Source organism: Barbatula barbatula, assembly GCF_947034865.1.
Source record: "Barbatula barbatula genome assembly, chromosome: 22".
NCBI classification, from domain to species: Eukaryota; Metazoa; Chordata; class Actinopteri; order Cypriniformes; family Nemacheilidae; genus Barbatula; species Barbatula barbatula.
The window spans coordinates 11,613,382-11,638,007 of NC_136785.1; the positions used below are offsets into that span (position 1 = coordinate 11,613,382).

General features: G+C 38.7%; 1 protein-coding gene across 5 annotated transcripts; it reads right to left on the minus strand.

The window, feature by feature from the left end:
* Positions 1 to 6,874: 6,874 nt before the first annotated feature.
* cnot6a (CCR4-NOT transcription complex, subunit 6a) lies at positions 6,875 to 18,690 on the minus strand. Of its 5 annotated transcripts, none has more exons than XM_079486871.1 (12): positions 18,525 to 18,690; positions 17,070 to 17,191; positions 16,691 to 16,877; positions 16,019 to 16,104; positions 15,716 to 15,817; positions 14,701 to 14,769; positions 14,324 to 14,481; positions 12,151 to 12,305; positions 11,063 to 11,217; positions 10,715 to 10,948; positions 10,437 to 10,639; positions 6,875 to 10,358 (listed from the first exon to the last, which is right to left on the minus strand). In XM_079486871.1, exons 2-12 carry the CDS (start codon positions 17,179 to 17,181, stop codon positions 10,146 to 10,148), a joined length of 1,674 nt encoding a protein of 557 aa, XP_079342997.1. In that variant the 5' UTR covers positions 17,182 to 17,191; positions 18,525 to 18,690; the 3' UTR covers positions 6,875 to 10,145. The 5 variants fall into 5 exon arrangements, with proteins under 5 accessions (XP_079342997.1, XP_079342995.1, XP_079342996.1 ...); XM_079486869.1 differs by having other exon boundaries at positions 15,728 to 15,817; positions 18,525 to 18,654; XM_079486870.1 differs by having other exon boundaries at positions 15,728 to 15,817; positions 18,539 to 18,592.
* Positions 18,691 to 24,626: the final 5,936 nt, after the last annotated feature.

The window sequence follows — 24,626 nt, forward strand, 5'->3', positions numbered from 1 at the left end:
TTTTTGAAAAATACGGTAAAAAAAAGAAAATTACAGTAAAGTTCGCAAATTTACAAGAAAAAAGGAAAAATTTGATTTTACGGCGACCCAGCTGCCAGACAAATGTCAGATTTTTTTACAATGCTGCATTTCTAAACGTATTCTGGCAATTCCAGTCAGTGTCTGTTGAATTGTAACAGAATCAAACCTCAGGAAAGTCACCCAGCGGCCACGTGAAAGAACAAAAATCAGGCTTATTCCATGATATTCATTTGTGACATTATCCGAAAATAAATGTAAAACATTAGTATTGTGCTGTTTAAACATGAACTTGTTTTCTTTGCAGTATTCAAGATCTGCTAACATCGTATTTTTACCAGTTTGTCCCTCTTGCAAATAAATGCAAATAAAAAACTAGAATATGGGAGAAATGTTCACAGAATGAACCAAAAATGAATATTTTACTTAAACACATATCTATAAATAGTTAATTCAGAAAACCAGAAAGTAATTTTAAAGTGGTTTCTTCATTTTTGTGTGATTGAAATAGGACATTCAGACCTTAGTTACATGTTTTATTAACATATTTTACACCTCAGCACCAGTGTCCGCGTATGTCAAATATTTTAAGGGCATGTTTGTATATGAAACACAAATCAAATAAACAGACCAAAAACGGCCATCACCACACACATATCACAATCCGCCTGAGGGTTAACCCCGTTTGCTTTCATTTCGTTGAAGGAATGATGATTTCATACCGTGTTTCAACCCACGAGAAGAAAATCCTTTATGGTTCGAGAGCTTAAAGACTCAAGAAATGCTTCATCTCTTGGCAGCATGATTTACATGTGATATTTACAAGACCAGAAAAATAACAGAGGACCAGTAAAGGGAGCTCACCGGCTCTGTAATGAAAGTTCTGTGTATGCTCCTTTAACCCTGTTTGGACATACATTTCCTCATTTTCGACAAACAGAAGTGGACGTGCCAATAAAACTGAATCTGTTTCATCTGTGTCGTCAGGATTTGAGATCAGGGCCAAGCTGACTATGAAGAATGGGGAGGGATTTTTTGAGGAATGCCTTTAAGGAGTGTGTAGATACATCATTCTTACAAGCGTTACTGTATCTACATAGCTTTATGGTGAAGGTTATGTTGTTTAACGGAGGAAGATGAGGACAGCTCCCTGCTGTAGCACGCAATAAACCCACTGAGCAGCCATATGCCAGATCAGCAGTGCACACTGTGGTCCAACAGGACCACAAGGCCTTCTGGATGATCTTCTTCTCTCTCATTGACTCAGAATCAACTAAATAGTCACCAATGCAGAACTGCAGGTGAAACCCGAGCGGGCAGCCTGAAATATTGTGACAGTAACCGGCAGGATCTGTCTCTAGAAATCGTCCTGAGAGACTGTCAAGGCGGTTCCACACAGTGACACCGACACTCCTCATTAGAGAGTGTTTCATAGACAAGGTGTCTCCTGCAGCAAACACATCCTCCTCTGAAGCTCTTCTTCTCGACGGGCAATCACAGCTGAGGAGAGACGGGGTAGGAGATTAGAAAACAGGGGGGTGTTGCCAAAAACACTAGATGTGCTTTTGCACACCGATGAGGAAAGTCTAAAGACACGGAGAAGGTTAAAGAGAAGCCTTTACTCAATAACATCTGAATATGTGAACGGAATGTTCACGGAAAACAAATTAATCTGTTTAACCAGAAGCAGCCTCTGTTACTGGCTTCTGCTTTTAATTCCATGATCAAAGGGATAAACATGTTGGAAAGGAAAGAAATAGAATGCAGGGAATTGTTCCAAAAAATATTGCAAGAATTGAAATCTCCTGTTTTGGGAACCCTATGTTTTTAACTGCTGGTGCTGTATTTGACCAGATCAGTAAATCTGGTGATAGGCGCTGTGATGTTGGTGACAAAAAGCATCATTTTATTTAAAAAAGAATTGCCAATAAAAGATACAAACCAAAGGCATAAATCAGTGGTTTTCAACAGGGGGGACAGCTGACTTCAAAGGGGCCCCCAAGATGACCAATATTTTAAAATTAGCAAAAGTTGGCATTGAAATACATAAAAACACAAATAAATAACAGGATATTTCTGAGTATTTTGCCATTTTTATAGTTATTAAATGTTTCTCCGGTTAATATTAAGCAGAAATTAATTTTGAGGTTTTGTGAGTGGAGAAGGGAGAGGATTGTTGAACCCCTGCCCTAAATGATGCATTAAATCAGAGAAATGTTTTCTGAGAGCCCATTCAAACCCACAGAAAGTTCAGAGATTGCTTATTTCCATACTTTGTTGGAATATTAAATCTGTTAAGTGATTTTTCTGTGTTTCTGTTCCAACCGCAGAAAAGACTTTAAACTCTAGTCCTACCCCACGACTCACACCATTGGTTAAGCCAGTGTTGCTTTTTTCAGCTACAAGAGATGCTCAAACAAACGAAGCATGTCGATTGAGAAACTTTTTTCACAATACGACATTTATATTTCCCCCACTCTGTGAAAAATTCACTTATTTCAACTTAAAACATCTTTTTCAAAAGCAGACTTATATTTTAAAGGTCCAGTCAGTGAAATCTAGCAGAAAGGTTGCAACCAACCACACACTATACCCCTTTAGAAACACAACGATGGCTGACAGAACATGGCAAGTTACATGGAAGGGGACCCGCGGTGTATGTAGATAGAAATAGCTCATTCTAAGGTAATAGAAAACTCTTTATACACCTCTTTTGTATATTATATTGCATTTCTATCAATAGACCATCCCAAAAATGACATACTGGACCTTTAAAGTGAATAAATAATTCCAATTTGAATTTTGATTATATTAAAATGACTTAAATGCATGGTTCTCCCAAAAATGACAATTTCATTGTAATTTCAAACCTATATGACTTTCTTTCTTTTGCAGAACACAAAACAAATATTGTGACTTCTATTCGCTTCTACAAGACGGTGAGTAAATGATGAAATAATTTTCAGTTTTGGGTGAACTGTCCCTTTAAAAAATTTAGCATTTATAAAATGAGGTAAAATTAGATAAACTATTTTCTATATCAGTTTAATATGACCTGTAAAGTCAATTTGATTTTAACTTAAAACTTTGAGGCAGCTTTTGAACTGAAGTATTTAAGTTGAATTTTTCTTTTCTGCACTAGCAACTGTATTTTCCCTTTATAATCCTCATAAAGATTCGATTGAAAATGTATGTTTTTATCATTGCATCTAAATTAAGGGTGAAAGAGTGACCCATTTGACTTCATTCTTGTGGCGTGAACACTTCAAGGCCAAACTTTGAAAGCCTTATATGGGCAATAACGTTAAATCCCCTGCCTTTATTTCTCCAGATGGTCAGACACTTTGCAAAGTTGCTTGAGAATCACAGACATCTTATGTAGAAGTTCGGGACAAACTATTTGTAGGATCCAAGGATACGTTTCTATAAGTAAGTTAGAGCTTCTTTTTTTGTTTTACAGTAAAAAAAATAGAGATGCAAAAAAAACACGCACTGAATTTCCCATATTTCACGTTTTGAGCTGAAATAGAAAGAGCTCTTTTGAAAGCCAAGCACGTTCCCCATAAGCAGATTCTGGTAAACAATACGAAATTCCCATCTGCTCAGCCGTGTTTGCTTGCGCCTCCTCACCCTGCACTTTTGCAAGCTGCCTGTTCTGTTAACTTCACTTCAGACCGCTGAGCTCAGCGTTTCTCCACACATTCAGCAGCAGCTACCTGGAACTGCTGTCACCCTGCATCTCCTCATCCTACCTGCACCTCCAGCTGAGCCTCGCTCCCCCGCTAACAAACATCAGTGTCCTTGATGTCCCGCCGACACTGTGGCAGAGACAAACGCCTCTCCCTGCAGTCCTCTAAATCTCTCAACACAGAACACGGCTTCATCAACAACTCAATTTCGGTGGATTCGCTTAAATAACTCTTTGCCATAGCTGCGGTCCTTGTGAGTTTTAGATGGATGACGGTGAGAATTTGAAGTGACAAAAGTAAGGAAGCAACTCGCCGGGTGACAAGTAATCAATCGGGTTTGTAAGGTAAAGGGTGAAGGGATTTCTCTGAGAAATTAACTTTTTTGCTTTCAGTGAAAGATGAAAAACAGGTGGGGATGTAAGTGGAACACAACCCAGGGAAGTGTAGAGGGTGCATTTGGTAGCTGTCCACACACATTTACATCAAGTCATCTGCTCGGAGGTGACTGTAGTCAAGACCCATCTGTGACTCTCTGCATTCACAGCAGTGATATTTGCATTGCCACAGAAAATATTATTCCCCGTAATCGGCATCGGAGACGTCGACTTTCACGAACACGTCTTTGTCTGTAGTTAATAGACTTAGTCAATTATCCTTTTAAACTGGAATCCACTCATAGGAATTTGTTGCTTGAAACAATTGAATGTACCGCAGAAGAATCATGTGTAAAATGATAGCACATGTACAATAAGCAACATCTGAAATGACTTTTGTACAGTTGTACAAATTGTACAGCAATGGAACAGATTTAGTAAATGCGTTAAAAATGTTAAATTACAGAAATAAACTGCAATGTAAAATTGTAATTTAACAGAATTACAAAAAAGAAAATCTGTAAAAAAACGGTTAAGTTAAAGTAATTTTACGTTGCAAGAAATGCATGTTTTAGGTTTTATGCTGGCACTCAAGCTGCTGGAATATTAACCTTTTTTATATATTTTTTACAGTGTGTTGTTAAAGGTTTGGCGTATGAAATTTAGCAGCATCTAGTGGTGAGGTTGCGAATTGTAACTGACGGCCCACTGCACCCCTCCCTTTCGGCGCACTACGGTGGCTGACACAGAACTAAGATGTCGTCACATTCTCGTATCTTTACCAGAGGAGATAACATATTTATGAAATGCGCTCTGTAGAGCAGTTTGTCCGTTTAAGGCTACTGTAGAAACAAAATGGCGAATTCCATGTAAGGGGACCCGCAGTATGTACAATAGAAATATCTCATTCTAAGGTAATAAAACATAACGCTTCATAATGTAAGGTCTTAACACTTCTTAAGACATAGTTGTGTATATTATATTGCATTTCTGACAATAGATCCTCCGAAAATCTACACACTGCACCTTTAAAATATGAAATTTCCAAATTAATTGAATCCACTACTGCAAGATAAACTCAACCTCAGGACGCTCCATTTGTTTATCTATGAAATCACCAGAGGCCAAAGCAAAAAGTTTAACCTTAGCATCTATATTACACAGAACATAATCAACTCGCATCAATAGACTTCTTTTAAACTATTTATAATATTACACAAGAGTTTAACCGTTTTAATTTATTTTCCAACCCCAGGCAATGCATCACATGTCTTTTTGAGAAAAAACTGTAAATCTAACAATAAAGTTATATTATGTAAAGATGTCATAATTAAAAAACACAGTTTATGTCTTAATCCAACTGAGAGAACTGCTGTGGCCGCAAGGAGTTTTTTCCATCTTTAGTCAGGACTCGGGAGCCCCACGTGCTTCCCATTAGGACCAACTCTGGGCTAACAATCCTGCAAACTCTGATTCTGTCAGACAAGGCCAGATGGTCCTGAAATCATAACCTTCACTGTTTCTACATGGACCTTATGCACAGCACCAAATATAGGCATAATATTTGGAGAAAAGTATGGGACCGACTCTTCTAATAAACATGTTTATCTATTAATTTGCAAAGCTGTTAAAGTTACAGTCAAACCATTTTCAAGCGACCAGCCTCAAATAAATGTCCGTCTCAGGTGGGCTTGTTATTTTGGGTCATTATAACAAAGCATACAAACTTTGAGATTCTAGAAACTTCGAAACTAATGAAGTCATTCCAAGGTGAAACTCAACCTGCAAAAAAACTTCGGCTTCGAGGCAAAATTATATTGAGATCTAACGGTCTATTACGGCCGGTGTGCTTTAATATACTGCGAGTCCAAATGCTTTATAGTGATTCATAAAGTGACATTTTTATGGATAAATCGTTTTTCCTTCCACTGTATCAATTGTGTTAGGAATACCAATCACTTTATATTGGATATTGTCTGGTTTGGTAAAACAAAGTTTATTGATGCAATGGTGGTACATAGACAAAAAATGCATTTACTAGCAAAATAATGAATGCAAACTCGTCTTCGATCTCACCTCAGCCTCTCTTCTTGCTAGTACCTAGACTTGTACATGCCTCAATAAAAAAACGTCACTGAATATCATCTAATATCAACACGATCAACGGCGATAGATTAACATGGCCAACATCAGATACGCCTTGATATTTTCCATATTGTGTGTATGGATATAGTTATGCATCTCAGGTTCTCAGTGATACATCATTCGAAGCACTTGGATCTCTTATTGACAATTTAAACAAATTATGACTGACATGATTTATTCATCTTGATGCTGCAGATGTTTGCCGCATTGCTACCCTAGACCGACTGCTACAGTTTCCTGCGATGACAAACCTTCCTTGCAGGAGGGTTTGTCTCCATGGTAATTGCATTAAATCACAATGGAACCGAGGGAATGCCCGTTTAAATATACAGACCGTCTGACGATTCTGTAGGCGATTTAATGCACATAATATTCTGCAAGGGATCAAAAAACTAGAAAAATTTTGACAACTCTCACATGGTCATGTTTAGACAGTACATGACACACACTCGAGCGTTTTGACATCTGTGAAGAATTCTGGCCAAGCTAGCAGACAGAAAACAAAAGATGGGTTTACAATAATTGAGGAAAGAAAATATTCACAGTAGACTATGTGAAACACGCACCCCATCTACTGGCTAAAACACTTCACAGCAGTCTGGAGAAAAATTAAAACAGCACTTGAATAAATACAATAAACACAAAACTCCAAGGTTGAAACAGATATAGAATTTATTTAACCATGAGTAGGAAAAAATACAGGTGTAAAGGAGACAAGCTGACCCTGTTATAAACACATCACTACTCAGAGAACCAAGAGAACAGTGAAATCCAAAACGCCTTGTTTACCATTAGGCTTTAATCCCCAACACTTAAAATTGAATTAAAAACAGCTGCCATTATTAGATTTTTTAAATATCTTTATACGTTTTCCTTACATATGCAACATTCTTTTTAAAACATTGTGCAAGTGTTATGCTGGTATTCAATAAATGGTAAACAAGAGTTGGTCCAGTGCATTTTAGTGACACACCTAAATACTTATTGACTCTCGGCTGATTCAACCACAATCCTGACCATTGTACTTTTAGCCCTACTGACAGAGAAAAGTCAACTATGAAACGGGAAATTAAAGAAGCCAGAAACATCTGAGCCTGGTTGATCTGAAATGGGGAGGAAAAAAATAAAGCTGTAAAAGTCATTATTGCCAAGTTTTGAATATGCTGACGTCATCACACAATGCTATTTTTGCTCCATCTGAAACCGTTGTCAAACCAAATGATCTAACTTCTAAACAACATGGCAACAACATCTAAACATGCACAATTCATTAAGTGACTGGGTTTTAAGAGAGCACTGATGCTGAAACACAGAACACAAGGCAAATAAACACACTAGAAGAGGTGATTCGTTTGTCTCATCCTACCCTAAACCTTTCTTCTGGAGAGAAAGAAAACACCAAGAAAGTAGGAAACACAGCAGAAAGATGTTTCTAGGAGTTCCACAACCCAAACACATTTACAACCACTAACTGGTTTTTCAGACCAAGTGAAATTCCACAAAGCGTCGGGTCAAAGAGATTCAGTTTGGTGACAAAATGACAGCTCTTTATTTCTCTGTGACGGATTTCATGTACGTATTTTTTTCTTAAAAGTATCTTGACGTGAAGGTTAGCAACAATATAAATCTATAATTCAGTGCCAACATTTTTTTACAAAAAATTTGGTTTTGAGTAATACAAAAAAAGCAAAACGAAAATGACAAAAACTATTAGATATCAATCATAATACACACATCAACACAATTCAGGTCAAAGAAAGGAAACGTGATACATTATTTATTCACACTTTACAAAAATCTTTTTACTACAACACCATCAGCAATTCAATAGAACCAGACAAGTTGCTTTCATTTAAAAACAACCAGAAGAAATAAACTAAATTTCATAGACTCAGATAATGTGAGGAATTAAAAGGGACATCGAAAGGAGAACTATAAGATGGTCCACCACAGTTCACCTAGATACTCTTGCTTGATAAAAGTCATTAAAATTGACCTCTGCCTCACGGCAAAAGCGTGTTTTCGTTTAAAAAAAAGCAATGAGTAGCTGCACCAGTGATCTACAATAAGTGCTTGTCGATCTGTTTGATTTTTAAAACATGACAAGAGGCAGGGGAAAAACTCAGAAACAAATTGGCTTTTCAAACGCACATTAAATGACGTGTCAAAGGGATGCGGCTGTAGACAAATTTAAAATGAGACACTTGCGTTTACGGCGAGCAAACGGAGAAACGCACCACCGTGTTTTTCTTCAACAGGTTAGAGAGTGTTTTACAGTAGTAAATGGAGCTTTACACTTGGCCTTGTGGGAGAATGGCACAACACGAGGAGATAACCGTGGACAAGCAGAAATGAAACACTGAAGCGAAATGTATGGTAAGTGAATTGCCTGAGTCAAGAGGAAGTCTGTGTTGGGATTGGAAAGAACTACAAGACTATGGCATGATGATGGGATTTCTCAAAATGTCCGGGTTAAACAAACTAGCCTTACAAGAGCGGCTGAAGGAAAACAAACACTTGTCTGAGACACTTGGATCAGAAGAAACATGGTTTCGAGAATTTCAACAAATGAAAAATGGAAATGAGAGATTGAGGCTGTTCAGGTTCACTGATAGAAATGGCAGTGCGCTTCGAGAAACGAATCGGTGAGGCACAACGTTATGCGGTTTTGATTACCAAAGCAGGTAACAGGACCACATCACAACATATCTGCCTCAGCGGAAAAAAGAAAATAAGGAAAATTAAACTAGTTCAACTTTACACAGCAGAAACCTGAAAAATTATATTACACACGCTGGTTGTCGAATGTTCATTAGAATGAACTGATAGAAATTTCGCTTTCATTTACAGTACAATCATTTTTCATCCAAATTCAACTCTTGTGTAAAAAAAAAACAAATGCAGTAGATCAAGACTTTTGTTGCTTGTATACAATCATGAAGCGGAAAATAATACATACGGGGAGTGGGAAAAACTAAATCTCTTCAACTGGCCACAACAAGGGGTTAATTTATTCATCCGTATGTAGGATGTACTTCCCGTGCCTGCACCCTTCATCTTAACATGACCTCCAGCCAAACCTCACATTCCGGGGCGATGGCTACAATCATTGAAATATGATAAAAACACAGCTGCCTGTTCCAGATCATTTCGCTTTTCTTAAGCCCGGATCCCTCTCCCTCTCTCAGCTGCACACTGGATCACAAAAGGGGCTCATTGGCATGTAAAGAAAGCATCACTTGCACATGATTTTCTATGAGCAGATCCTTTAGAAATGATACAAGGCCTGTTAGATGTGACAGTGGCCTTTGTGTTACAGCTAGAGATCAAGCAAAACGCGCATGGAGAGGCCACAGCACCACAGAGTTAAAATGTGAGAGTTCGGCCAGCTCTCTTTACACAAAAGCCCTTACGTACAGGCTTGCTCCTGGAGATTGAATCTGACCTAAGCTGGTGAAATTGGTTTCGTTTCGGCAAGCTGCTCGCTCTAAACCGGCCTCGTAATTACATGATCCAAATTATGCATGATACTTGATTCTGGACTCCCTGCATATGTTTCGAAGATATTGCCTTGTAGTTATAAAAAAGCTTTGACTTTTGTCTTAAGGTAAAACTTACATGATTGCTCAGGGCGCTTAGGGGTTTTACACAGTCTGAAAAAAGTACAGAAGTTGAAACTTTGTGCCCGGAAACAGAGAAAACATTACCAAACCAAAAACTAAAGTGGGTGGGTGGGTGGTGGTATAGATAAGACTGACATCTCTGTTTCAGTTAAAATCCATGGGAATAAAAGTTTGCCATACCCCATCATCTCCTCATACCGGATTCAGATCTATACAAAAACAGCCCCTGCCATTCTTACTCCTCTGTGAGAACATAAGGAGGTGCAGGCTGGAGCTTCCCCTGCTGGCTCGGAGAACTACCTGCGGCCGGGCAGATGAATGCCGTTCACAACAGGCAGGAAGGGCAGGAGTAGCTCCATTTGTGCAAACAGGGAGAAGTGATCGGAAGGAATGTGGGGATGGGGGCAGCCAGTGACATTGTTCTCATGGAGCCAGTGAAGGTCAAGGGGACCCAGCACTCCCAACACGTTTAGCAAAGGTTGAGAGTAGAAGATGTAATCGATGATGCCCTGCAAACAAGATAAACCATTACAATCACGGCAGGTTATACGCAACTATAAAATAGAAACACAAACATGACGACTAACCCTAAAGTCAAAGGTGTAGTTGGTGTAAGGCATCAGGCCGTCCTCATAGGCACTTTTCAACTTGAAGCCGTGTGTGATCCTGCTGCTGGAGGTGCCGTTCTTGCCATTACAGTTGAAGTTGGTCAAACTGTCGATGTATCGCAGATCCCTGAAGTCCTTGTGTGTGCTATCGACACCACCCGTGCTCAGGTACTCCACCACACCTGCGCACAAATAAACCTCCATCAGCAAGAGAGCTAAAAGGAAAAAAATGACAGAATTTCCTGACAGATACATACCCGAGTCAGGTAGAGAGTTAAGATCAGCACAGAGGACAAGAGGGATGGCGTTGGTTTCTCCGGAAACAGAAGAGAGCTTTAGACTGCGGGTGGCCTTGTCCACAATGTTCTTCACCTCAGACAGAAACATCATGGTCTGCACTAGCTTCACATCAGAGTACTCTGGGTCCCAGTGCATATGGGCGTTGGCCACCAGAAGGAGCTGTTTCTCAATTCCATGCAGGGGCTTCCCAGCTGAGGATGAGAAAGAGACCCCTTAGCTATTGCTCACAGCGAGATGAAACAAGAGAAAAACAAAAGATGATGTTTTTGTCTGTTTTTAAGGCATGTAGAAAATAGGAAACGGACCACACTGCTCAATCATCTCTTTCCGCAGCTCTAGTAGTACAGCAACACCGATGTTGTCCTTGGTCATCACCCTGTTTAACATGGCCTCTGAGCCCTCTGAATTTGCCATGGCCAGCTGATTGAACTCCACTGTGTGCTTCTGTACAAGACTGAACCTGTTCAACAAAAACAGTAAAGTCAGACAAGTATTTAACTTAAGCATCATGTTCATTGTGTCCCATACTAAAAGAAAGCCTGGATTGCTTTAGGTCACGGGTCGGCAACCTTTGTGACCAAACGGGCCATTCCGGGCCCTCTCCCACTAAAAATGTTTTGCCTGGAGCTGCAAAATATATGTAAACTTTAAATAACTATAACAGCATGTTAGGTAGTAGTTACCCAGTTGCTATACTAGGTGAAAATTTGAATTGTATTTAGATGTTTGCCATTTATACAATTTTGTCCCTGGCAATAAGTGAGACTGCTACAAAAGGATAGTTTTGTGGTGTTGCACACGCTGCTTTAGTTAGAATTCAGCTTTGTTCTGTGAACTTTGATCTTTTGCAGCATTTGATGAACAGACACAAGAGACCACATATGTACATCATGTGTTAACATGACAAGCGCGTTAGCCAGACAGGATTTAAACTATGCCAGCTAAAGACCTACAAGTTTGGTTTAAAGGCAAAAAACATACCAAGTAGTATGTTTTCACACTATTCCACACAACACATCTGTCTCCCATATGTCATAGCAGAAATAAAATCACTGACATCTGTATGTTTTTTCTGTCATCTCCGGTCGCGCTCATATGTACATTGCATGCACTTATTTTGTGTATTTGAATGAAGCATCTGAAAAAGCAAATACATTTACACAGACAGGATGTCTGGCTGGGTAAATATGTATGCTTTTTCAGACATTTCTTGAAGAAATCAGGACCGATGATGTCAAAATACAGCAGCGGCAAATGTAAACAGGTGTGGGCCAAAATGCATCTTAAGACCAGACATAAAGCCTTAAGACGACAGGGAGCCACGGGTTCCCGACATCTGCTTTAGGGGAACACGAAGGCTTGCAGTGTGACACAGGCAACCAGCAGGACTCACTTCTCTGTTTTGTAGAAGACGGCACAGCCGTCAACATGCTTGCGGTCACACTCAGACATCGTTCTGGCTCGAGACTTTGGGCTGAAGAATCCTTCGTAACCTTGTTCTTTCAGCTCTACCAGGAAGTAGTTGTAGTACTGCTCTGTTTCCACTTCCTGTTGGACATAAATATAACAAACTGGTTATGAATAGTCACACCATGCACAACAAATGACTAACCAAAAGCAGTCAAAAACAAACCAGCTCTTGTCAGGTATGCAAAAAAGATACAGATAGTGTTTTTTTCATGATTGTATGACCTGATCAGCCAGTGATCGTGCGACTGGTGGTTATAATTAAAGGTCATGTTGTCAGCACCACCTGGTTCAGTAGATTCAAACTCAACGACATTAGGAAAAGTAGACCTTTCCTGTACGAGCAAGCTACGCAAGCTCATGTGTCAGGGCTATTGAAATGCCCTACTGGCTGGACTCCCAGCTCGCACAACCAAACGCATGTACCCACCAGATCCCTACGCTCTGCAAACAAACACGTCTTGTAGTGCCACCCCAAAAAGGAAAAAACGCTCCCATGTGCCTTCTCTGGATCGGTTCCACATTTGTGGACAGATCTCCCCGCTCTACTAGAAGATCAGCAGATTCTGTAGCCATCTTTAAGAATCATCTGAAAACATCTTCCGTCTTATGTCGTTCTAATTACTTCGTTTGTTTACCTCATTTGTAAGTCGTTTGGATAAAAATGTCTACTTAATGACTTAACTCAATAATTAATCATTCATTACATTTATATGGCGCTTTTCTGGGTACTCAGTGCTTAACATCAAATGGGGAATTTCGTTAACCACCACCAATGTGCAGCATCCACCTAAATGATGTGACAGCAGCAATATTGCACCAGAACGCCCACCACACACCCGCTTATAGGTAAAGACAGAGTTACAAAGCCAATTAGAACATATGGGGATGATAAGGATGCCATGATGATATATAGAGGCAAATTTGGCCAGGATGCCAGGGTTACACCCCTACTTTAAATGACCACAGAGAGTCAAGACCTCGGTTTAATGCCACATTTAAGTACTTGGGCAGTTGACAAACAAAGCGTACCATGTGTCCTATAGTGTGAAAACTAATAGTTAATATATTCTGAAGTATTAATATATAATTTTTCAGCCCACAGTACTCATATTTCTATAAGCTTGAGAGATTTATCTTCATCGTTTATTCATTTCAAATGATTTGCCGTCACACCATAGGACATTTTTACAAAACACTTTTTGATGATACAATTGTGAGACAATTATTGATATTTTACGGTTATTAAGATTTTTTATAAACGAGCAGATGTAAGCACTAAAAGAGGCAGCACATCAAATTTCAAATGCCATTGTGTATCTTGACTAGATGTTACAAGCTTCAAACCATCAAATTAACATAAGTGTTTCCACTATCGGATTTTTGTGGAACTGTGGCTGAATGTGACATGCCAATTCATATATATGTGATGTCATCACAATTTTGACTTGCAAATTCAGACCCGTTCCGATTCTACTCTCTGAACATTCTGTATTTTAACAGCGTCTCACAGGTAAAACAACGTTTTTGAAGGCCCTTAAAATACATGTGAAATAATTTGTAGTTTTTGCGAAATGTTTTACTGTCTACATTATTGATAATATCGACTAATCGTTTCAGTCCTACTGACATTTTCAAACTGAATGAAATCTTCAAAGCTAAGGTTTATCCAAAAAGACGCATGGTTTGTAGTAATGCGAGTCATCGGAACAAAAGTTACTAAAGGGGTAAAAAAAGAAAAGGAAATAAAGGGCGAGTAAACTGGGAATTTTCATAAGCACCCCGTCTTGGGCTGGAATGATTCCTCGAGTAACCAATTCATTCAAATACAAAAAAGAACCGGGGTTTAATCCATTCAACTACAGTAAACACCGAGCTTCCCCACGGACCATTATTATGATGCACAGGACTGATGCATAGCATTTTATTTAAGTTACTTATATATTTGTTTAATATTGCATTTGGAATGACATATGGCAATGGAATGTAATAAATGGGTCTGGTTTTCAGAGATATTAACGTATGCAATTTCGGCAATAAATGAACATTTATCTAAAAGGGAAACAAGTTAGTTGTTCATACAAGAGTGACTGACAGACCTGTAAACTGATGATGTCAGCGCTGCAGTTAAGGATCTCCTGCATGATGGACTTCTTCCTGTAGTCCCAGTTGAGGGCCCAGGAAGGACAATAGCCGTAGAGCTGACGCGTGGCGTACTTATCACACAGCACGTTGTAACACATTACAGAGAACAGAGCTGCAGCGTGAAAAGATTTCAGTGAGATTCTCTTAAAACACTAACAAACTTAAGGGAATGTCAAATGACTTGTCTCTACGCTATGCTTGGAGGATATTCCTCACATTAATATTATAATAGTAAAAACCTAAATGCTTTTCCAAGAAATCCATAGCAAAAGGTAGTAAAACAGTGTATGGTTTGCATAAGCCAAACTGGAGTTCATAAAAAGTTTCTTACCCGCTGGGTGTGTCCTATCCTGCTCCTGCAGTGCTATCCACGAGCGAGGTGGTGGCGGTTCTGCAGATACTGTAGAGAAATGGGCATGAAGGAGGAAATCACACACTCTGCGAGGGAATATTTCTATAAAAACCAAGCAATTACTGAACGGTAAGGAAATGCAAGAACATTGCAATTATCTCCACAGTAATTCACTGAGAAAAGTGTTCAATCAGACAAAACAATGCCATGACTCAACCGAATGCATGAAATGTATCTGCTCTTAAGAGCTCGAACGAGAATATAATTTTTTGGGTGCTTGGTAGGGATTTTGAGGTGATGAAATTTTCCCAGCGGTTAATCGACGTGTAAAAACACCGGTTATACTGGTGATACCGCGGGTGAGGGGTTTGCTGTGAGGTGGTCGAAGAGGCTGCGTGCGCATGCTGCATTTTCCTTTGTTTTAAAATAGCGGCATCTTGGGAACGGTAACTGCTTGAATTAATGGTGGGTTCCATATCTTTCTAAATAATAACACAAAACTATAAGTACAATGACATTTGCTTATATTAAACAGACTGTACAAAACTAATAATCTCAGCACACAAATCAAAACATTTATAAGATACAACAATAAAAAAAACAATTACGTTAGATAAGTAGCAAAATGAGTAATCACGGCACACATTTTGCAACAAATAAATATGAAACTAAAAAGGGAAAATATGAAACGAAAAAAAGAACTTCACTCTCCTCAGATTATAGATAAAAACTCCTGCTGCTGATCTTTGCTGATGGCGAAAATGCAGCAGCAGAGTTTGGATGCACAATCTGGTCTTTAACTCAACTAAGTGATTCATTACTATAATAATTTTAAATGATTGTGGGGTCGATGGACAATTGATGTAATCGATGGGCGGATGGACAATAAGTCAACGATAACAAACTATCGCAACAAGCCTAGTGCTTGGCGCACGAGCGGTGCAGCTGCGCGAGGGCGGGCGTACGAGCGGTCCAGCTGCACGAGCGGACTCACCGCGTTTGGTACCTGGGAGATTGTCCAGCAGGTAGTTGAGGAGCCGGCGCGTCCCATCAGGCTCTTGGTAGAGGCTCATGATTTCTTGTGCAAGAGGATTTCCTACGGAACACATTAACAAATGCGCCAGCTTTTCATTATGAACGGCATCATTTACAAATTACGTTGTTCCACAATTTTCGTTTGTTTATAAGCATGTTTACATTTTTTTCCACAAACTCAAAAGACTTAAAAACAAATTTAACTTGGGCCTGCACATAACAGATCTTATTAAGTTTAATGGGTAACAAAGGGAAGTGGTACCTTTCAAACCCAACGTTTGTAACTGAAAGAGTTTTCCAAGCTCAAAAGGCAGAACTCGTAACTGGTTGTTATTTAAAAGCAGTTCCCTGTGAAATAGAAAGGCAAATTCACACACCGTCATTATTTTTTTAGACAGGAGAACAAGGCAACAGCATTAAAGGTGCTTTCTAAGGAGATCAAATGTTGCATGATAAGCCTAACGGTACAAAAGAGCCAACATCAAACCTGGTGCGCCACCATAGCGCACAAAACCCATTATAGCCTGGTGCACTTTCAACATTGGATGCAATCCCAGCTACTTTCAAAGAAACTTAATACAGTAGCATTACAGCTCCTCTCAAAACATGATTTATAACCAAGCAGAGGAGAAGTAATCACACTTGCAAAGAGGTCCTAACATATTTCAACCTATAACAAATTACATTGATTCAGAGCAGACCAATGTGTCACCCTCGTATTAAAACAGCACTGTTTTCAGGAAACCGGGCCTGGGGACAAAAACTCACTATGAAAAGGTGAAGACCCAATAAAGAGAACTGCTCTACTACAGTATGGAGCTAAAAATAACTGCAAGCTAGTTACCGCAACAACCTCATCCATCCACCTTACATCAACCGCTATCTTTAAGGCCGATTTAGGCTTTGCAGTTTAAACCAAGCATTAGCTTCTCACCTGAGAGATACCATGTTGCCTAGTTCGGCGGGCAGGCTCCTGATCTTATTGGACGAGAGGTCCAGGTACACTAAGTTGTGTAGTTTGGCAATGTCGGGCGGGATACGCGAGAGCGAATTATCACTGATATGAAGAGCAGTGAGGTGGGTGAGGGACCATAATGCTGTACTTAAACTTCTCACCCTCCCTGTAAACATGAGAACAGAAACACATTAGCCAAGACAAATGTAAACAGTAGCATATAATAAAGTCTAAATAGCTCTGTGCACGTAAGCTAACATTATAGTTTAGCATAGATGACATGACAATCATTTACTAAATCAGACCAATGTCACTATTAAACACGGACTTTAAAATCCCCCCAAAACCCCAACATTACCAACAATCTCCAGCTCTGCCCAATATGACTTCTTCCCGTTGGCCAACTCCTCACTAGACATTATCGTATACATCCGCCTTGGGTCTGGCGGATCATATTTTTCCTTGGGCATCCCTGTAACACTGGGGGGGAAAAAAACAATATCAATGCAAAACTACTTTATGACATTCACTTTCCATGTGTGGCTCGTCTTCGCATGACTGGGTTAGGTCTGTGCCAGTAGTCTAAAATATAAAACTAGTGTAAATGTGCAAAAAGGTAGGAGGCATAGTGATGTCACAAAGGACAAGCACGCGCATTTTTCGTAAAAGAGCACGGGGCAGGAAAAGAGATCATCTCTCAGTGAGAAAGAAGCTGAAGGATCAGTTACAGGATTTTTCTATGACAAACGGAGAAACTCGCATGAACTTAAACCCTACAAAAGACGACAATTCAAACCACGAGCATTAAAGTACGCAACACACAATAAATCGCTTCGTAAACTTAACACAGGCATTGAAAGTGCACATCGTTCTGCACTTGCACCTTGCAACGTTTTATGCATCTCTGCGAAGACTACAAACTAGTCAGTTAATGCAATAAAAGAAAATAAGGGCTGGTTAAACTAGTATGACCTGAAGCGCTTGCCAAAGAGACAAACATTACAATTCTTAGAAACAAAGGTGCAGCCATGCGCGGTGTGCTTTTATTTTCATAACACAACTGCACCATTAATTAACCAGCAGGCCACATGTGGGTCATTTTTTGCACTTTCATCATCGCGGTGCAATTCAACCCAGACAAAACCTCGTGTTTACGTCCCAGAGCCACGTTACGAAGCTAACGGGGCTAGCGTTCGTTAGCTTTCAGTGCATGCATCACTTTCTCAACAATCTTCCGGATAACTTCACTGCAACCTCCGGGTGTCCCGACCCTCCAATTAAGTCATTACGAAGTTAAACGACTTTAGATCGTAAGATGCGCTCGTCGCAGATCTGCGGTCTAACTAATGGAGCGAATTAGCTTGAACTGAACCCCCGCGATGCTACAGAAGTCACTTGGAAATTAACTTTGCGAGGAAATGCGTGTAACATTAACGGCTCAAAACGCCCGAAAGCGATATATATCTATTATAATTATAACCTAATATAAAATAGACTGACACAGCAGGCTACTTACATAATCAACCATAAAGACCTCAACGTTCAAGACCAGTTGATGCATGTTGTCCACGATTCATTATCGCGTCCACACAATACTCGCGATGCTAAAATACATTTAAGCTTTAACGTTACCTTACGTACAGATCAATTCCTCTCGGTTCAGACTGACCACATTAGCTCGTGTGCTAACAAGCGATTGTGCGTTTAGAAACTAAACCAACTACGTAGCAAATACATCTGAAAGAAAAAGTATTTATTGCTTTAAGTGCAATCAAATAATGTGTCAAACGTCCATAACACGTGTTAGTTTTACCTGTAAGCTCATACCAATTCACAAAGACGAATGCGCGTTTCCTTTGTTTCTGATCCGCTTTCTCACTGAAGGCAAACAAGCATCATGGCGGCCGTGAGAATTTCAGGGCGCGATAAGAAGCGCGTTCCTCATTGGCCGTCTATGAAACGAGCAATTTGATTGGTGCGCACGTCAGATCGACGCCTCCAGTGTTTACGCCAGCGAGGCAGGCCAAAAATGGGAGTCACAGAAATAGGTCAATTGTGTGGATGTTGACGAAGATAATAAAACTAGGATTGTATTTCACAGACGTCCGCTTCTCCAGGTGTTCTGTCACAAACTTTTATTAGGTAGAAAAAAACACATGCTATTACGAATCTAGAGAGAAGTCGTATTCTTCTCAAAACGCCTTAAAAGTTATTGTATATGTCCGTTATTTTATTTAATTATGCTCAACTATTTTAGTATTCATTTTTATATATTTACATCCTCTGAGGATTTTATTTAGAATGTATGTATTTATTTATTTTGTATAATTGTTAAAATACTGGGACTCAATACGTTTAAAAACGCCATCAAGATAAAATATGTTTCTAATAAACGTGATTTTTATATGATTGTTGAATTATGATGTGCTAAAAGTAGGTCTAATATAGATGGATCACATCTTCTAAACAACTCGTGCAAAATCCATTATTTTGTAGCCTAGCCTACTCTATATTACTGACGTGCCTGATGAAAAAACAGTCTGTCCTTAAATTTTTCGAACAACAATGCAGAAACATCTGAACTGTCTAAAATACCTGTTTTTTAATAACTGCAGTGCAAAATGATGAACACCAGAGGGCAATAAAGACCTGTTAAAGACATTAAATGAACTTGTACCGCTGGCGCACAATTGTCGAGTTTCAGCAGATTTATAATAACGATCATGTGTGGTTTCATATTTGTTAACTTTATCCAATATATTTACAATTATGACAAAACCCAAACATATTATGACGTCATTTGTAAATCGTCATCACAAAATAATTATTCCACAAATCTGACAAAAGTTTCCGAAGCAGGAGGCTTGTTTTCGTCCAATGCAATTTAGCATGGAAGACAGTTCAGAGCTCGTTGTGGTGAAGACAATGCATTTTTAATTGTGTAGCTAATTCTCCTAAAGTAGTCTACTTATTAATTTACATCCTTATACTCCTTTTTAAAGATGTAACAAAAGAAACTTGAGGAATTTAAGTCTCACTCACTGGAATGAGACGGATTACAATAACTCAAACATTGGCTGCATTGTGTGTCACTTTGGATTAAAGTGTCTGCCAAATGCATATGCTCATGAAGTCATATATCTAATTTAAACTCTCCGCTGATAGTGAAAATGAATAAAACCTATTTTTAAATAAACCATCACTGAAAAATGATGGAAAGTGGTTCCACACGACAGAAATATGTTACCTCTACTGAAATATTCAAGTTATTTAAGTAAATGGAACAAGCATCAAATATGCAATGCAATAACATTTTATTTGGATTGAAAAATGTTAATTTAAAATGTAAACATTTAGTTTAGCCAAAATATTTCTGTTTTTAGCCTGTTTGACACAATGCAATTGTGTTAGAACATAACCCCACAATGGTGTAAAAACAAAATGAATTGTTTAAATAAAGTGAACAGTATCTAAAATAATAAGTAAACGCAGGATGTTCAAATTTAGTGACAACAATGTTAAGAGATTATCCCGCCACAGACACACTGAGGGCTAAATATAATATCAGTTCTGACATCTACAAAACCTACAAAACAACATAGAGGTTGGGTTAAGAAGATATCTCTATTTAATAATGTAATGTTTTAATGCTAAATGCAGATTCAGAAATTTAAATATCACGAAGTGAATACAAATCTAAGGAAAACAGATAAAATAGATCTTCCCCACCTTGATTTAACACGTTTAAAGCCAATTCTCTGACTCATTCATCTGTAACTGTGGTGTTGGAATTTTGCAATGTAGTGGGCGAGAACATTTGCTATAACAAAGAAATGAATAGCATACTGGAGACTGAAGATACTGAAGATGCAAGGAATTAAAAAATGGTTGGGAAAGTGCACCAAAACATTAAATCAAAAACACAACTTATTAGACAAAATAACAACACCAAAACATTACCAAATGATCAAAACTCCAAGCAATATCACATCTAATATCAGTTCTGTAAATTAACTCACTATTCTATTAAGTAAATTAATGTTGTTAATATTTATTTATCTATCTATCATTCATATATGCCCGTCTAAATACTAATCCCATTAGCACTTACATTCTAAAGCTTCTCTTTTAGTAGCATCCTCATTTTAGCAGAACACCAGTGAAATTCGACAGATGCTTTTGCCTCTTTAATTTATCTGAGCTTGAATTATGCATCATTTTATGTTTGTCTATAATCTCTCTCCTTCCGCTGACAGTGCAGATGTGCTGTGGAAAGATCTCCAACGTAAGGACTTTGTGCTTTGAACTGTGCGATTCATTTAAATATGACTATGATTGAGACGTCCCTGCCAAAAGCCATTGAAAGGTTTTCAATAGCGTGTAAGTGTCAGCGTTATTAGGTCTTTTAAGATACAGAATGCCTCGGGTTATATAAATCAAACGCTTGATCATTATCCCAGTGTTGTGGCAGAGGGGCGAGGTGGTGGTTTTCTATCTATAATGAATAGGCACAGAAGGTCAAAGCAAAGGTTGAGTTGGAGAAAAGCAGGATTTTTTGATCGTGTGCTTGCAGCGCCGCTAGTGAAATGAGTACTGAGATGTTTTGGCACGTAGCTGCCATCTCTCTTTGCCGGGCAAATATCCACCAAGTCCTCCAACAAGCATATTTTTAATTTCACCCTTGATTCATATTCATGCAATCCATGGCTGACAGCTGGAAAGCGTAGAGTGATATATGGGCTAACGGAGGCTTGTATAAATACACGTGCCAACATTAAGCAGATGTTTGTGTTGATTTTATGCAACCAGCAATATATTTTTGTTATTTTGCTCTGTGTTCAAACTCATAGGAAATGCAATATCAACAAACAATGTTCCTCAATAAAGATAATAAAGGGAATAAACTGATGAATACTTATTGTGTACAGAGGCTCCTCTGTGTTTGAATGGGATGGGATTAAGCATCTCTCGTTTGTAATTGGTTTATTGGAGCCTGAAGAACCATTCTCACACATATAATTCATTAATGCGCAGGCTGATGAAAGGCACGTGTGACTTTTGTTCTTAATATCAATTCAATAATGTGTAAAAACGTATTGTTGCATGTCAGGAAGAAAAGACCATATTTATTATAAAATGATGCACAAATTGTTCTTAACATAACACACCACACCACACCACACCACACCACCTGTAGCTGGTTTGCAGAGAGCCACAACCTGCTGTAAGTCCACATGGAGAGGGCTTGTCTTCCTAAGCGTGGTTGTTGCTTATTAGTCTTTTGTTGTAGAGTTTGTGTTGTAGAGCCTTTTAAATGGGCCATTGTAAGGGCTGGTTGTAGCCTGTTGTGAACAGGATGCCTTATATGTTACAAATGAAAGCCCTGGGGAGGTGGGTGCCCGCTTGTTTCTATTTGTAAACCCGTTTTCTCATGTTTATTTGTAGTTAAGGAGTGCATATATTTGTGGGTTTTTTGGGGGGTTATTTCCTTTGCTAGCTTAGCGGACACCGTAAAAAACAACCTTATTTTTGGGTCTGTGAACTGAACTTTCTTTTGCATTGTTCAATTTTTTATTTAATACTGTTACTCCATCTCTTAGAGATCTATTAACATTAAACCTACACAGATGTGGTTTAAACCTACACAGATGAATTAACACAAAATTAAATGAAAAAAAAAACAAGATACACAATACACAACACACAATACATTAGGCTTTAACTCTGTAATATACAGAATATTACAGATTTTATTAAACAAAATGTTCACATTTTTAAAGTGCAGTGGAGAAAACTCTAAAAAATTAAGAACATCTAATTTCCCTTTACAAAATAATTATTTTATGTTCGCCGCATCTGTCGGAATAGACATCTTGCAACAAAGAGCCTCACCTTTTTTTCCTCTTGTTTCTTACTACAATTTATAAGGGATTATCTCCATCATTCAGCTCTCTATGCATCCTGTTCATTTATGAAAGACCTCAGTCTGTTCAACTTTACAGCGAACAAAGAAACTGGTTATGGATGTGACTCACACACAGAAATGGCCCTGGGGTATCCCTGCAAGATACAGTGGCCAGGGAATAAGTCACAGGGGAACCATAGGTCATGTTCTGATCTATGACATCCTCTTGTTTAATAATGCAGGGTAAACAGCGTTTTCTATTGTTGTGACTCCCTGTTTAATTCTCACACTCACACCTCCACATTCTCACCTTCAGTGAGTGTTTCTCTAGCAATAAGAGAAATGTTATTATCACATTTACAGCAACTCTTTGCATGCAAAAGAAAGAAAAATGAGATCCCTTTCATATCAATTGATTTGCAATGCAGAGCAAATTTTTATGTGTTCTGCATTGCAGACGTTTTAGTGGAGATCTGTTATAACCAGTCAGTACATTATTGAAGATGTCTCCATATTGATAATGTACTTTTGTGTCGTTTCTAGTTCTCCTAAGCTAGTTTCTGTTTTAGGAGAAGCATCAAATAAGTTATACTTAAATCAAATCTCCTGATGAAAGCATTTTTTTGCCGGAAACAGCATAAATAACCAAATACATTTACCAGCTATTTCAACTGGCAATAAAGCATGAAATGACATGCAACAAAAACGCTTAAGCAGTCACGTCACAGGAAAATAAGTGAGCCAGGGTCCTTACCAGTGCCCGTGTACACATACTAACCAATTTAATGCATTTTAGAGGCATGGCGGACTTCTGCCATGGGATTACATGCTTTTCCATCACATGGTGTAAAGGGTCAGTTCCGTTTGTCATCAGTTTTCACCCTCCTGTGGTTCAAAACCTTAATATGACTCATTCTTCTGTGGAACACAAATGTATAGATTTGTGTCTATACAGTGGAAGTCAATGAGGGACAATGTTGTTTGGTTACTAACCTTCTTCAAAATATCTTCTTTTGTGGCATGTAGAAGAAAGTCATACAGGTTTAAAATGACATGATGGTGAAGACATTTGAAAATGCATTTTTGGGTGAACTATCCATTTAAATCCTTTAGCCATTACGTAAACATCCAAACACTGTTTCACCTCTTAAAAAGAGTGTGACAAACACACACTTCAGTAATCGTACCGTTTTCAAGTTTTTCTTTTTATAAACATTATTTTAAGTCAAGTTTCCTTTAGCGACAGTATGAAATTGTTGATGATCAACCTTAAAAGCCCTTTTTAGGTTCAGGCCATTACACGTACGAATGAACAGCTTAATTACGGTTCGATGAAAGCCCTAAATATTTGATACATTCTTCCTTTAAAGCTTGTAATAGAGAAGCTCATTAGCTGAAGGGCAAAATGCAGAACAAACCAATATAGTTTGGTTTGGAAACCGGTCCCAGGATGTTTTGTAAAACAGATTATTGCCTTATGTTTTCCGCCAGCCATACAGAAACATGTCATAGAGCAGAACAGCTGCGATGCCAGAAAACTACAAAGCCATTACAGACACTGAGGGAGTTCAATATCACAGAGTTCATGAAGTGCTGAAACATTGAGGAGCTGGACGTATTCCATAATAAGAGCTCTGTGCAAGTTACCACAGGGATCTGTGAAAACGTGGTACGGCACTCCCGTGAACAAATGAAAAGCTTATCGCACACACTCAATTTCTGAAGACCAAGTTAATCAGCATCCTTCATCCAGTGTTTTTGTTCTGTGGCTCTGACATTATTTTCATAATATTCACCTATTCTATGAATTTCAATGAAGAGGGCTGAACTGAATTTGTAATCGCATCAATTAGCACTTCCAAGCCAGAACATGTCCCCTATAGAGCACATATAAAGAGAGAATGGCAACCAAACACCTAGTGAGTCAGTCTCTGATGCTGACAAACGCCAGTCTTGAGTAATGCAGAATATAGACCATCAGTGTCTAACCCAACCAAGAGTACATGCATC

Coding starts and splice junctions, on each gene's coding strand:
- cnot6a (XM_079486871.1), bottom strand. CDS start 17,181: ATGCCCAAGGAAAAATATGATCCGCCAGACCCAAGGCGGATGTATACG. Junction 16,105..16,690: donor GGCAACATGGTATCTCTCAG/GTGAGAAGCTAA, acceptor TCTATTTCACAG/GGAACTGCTTTTAAATAACA. Junction 14,770..15,715: donor TCTCCCAGGTACCAAACGCG/GTGAGTCCGCTC, acceptor ATTTCTCTACAG/TATCTGCAGAACCGCCACCA.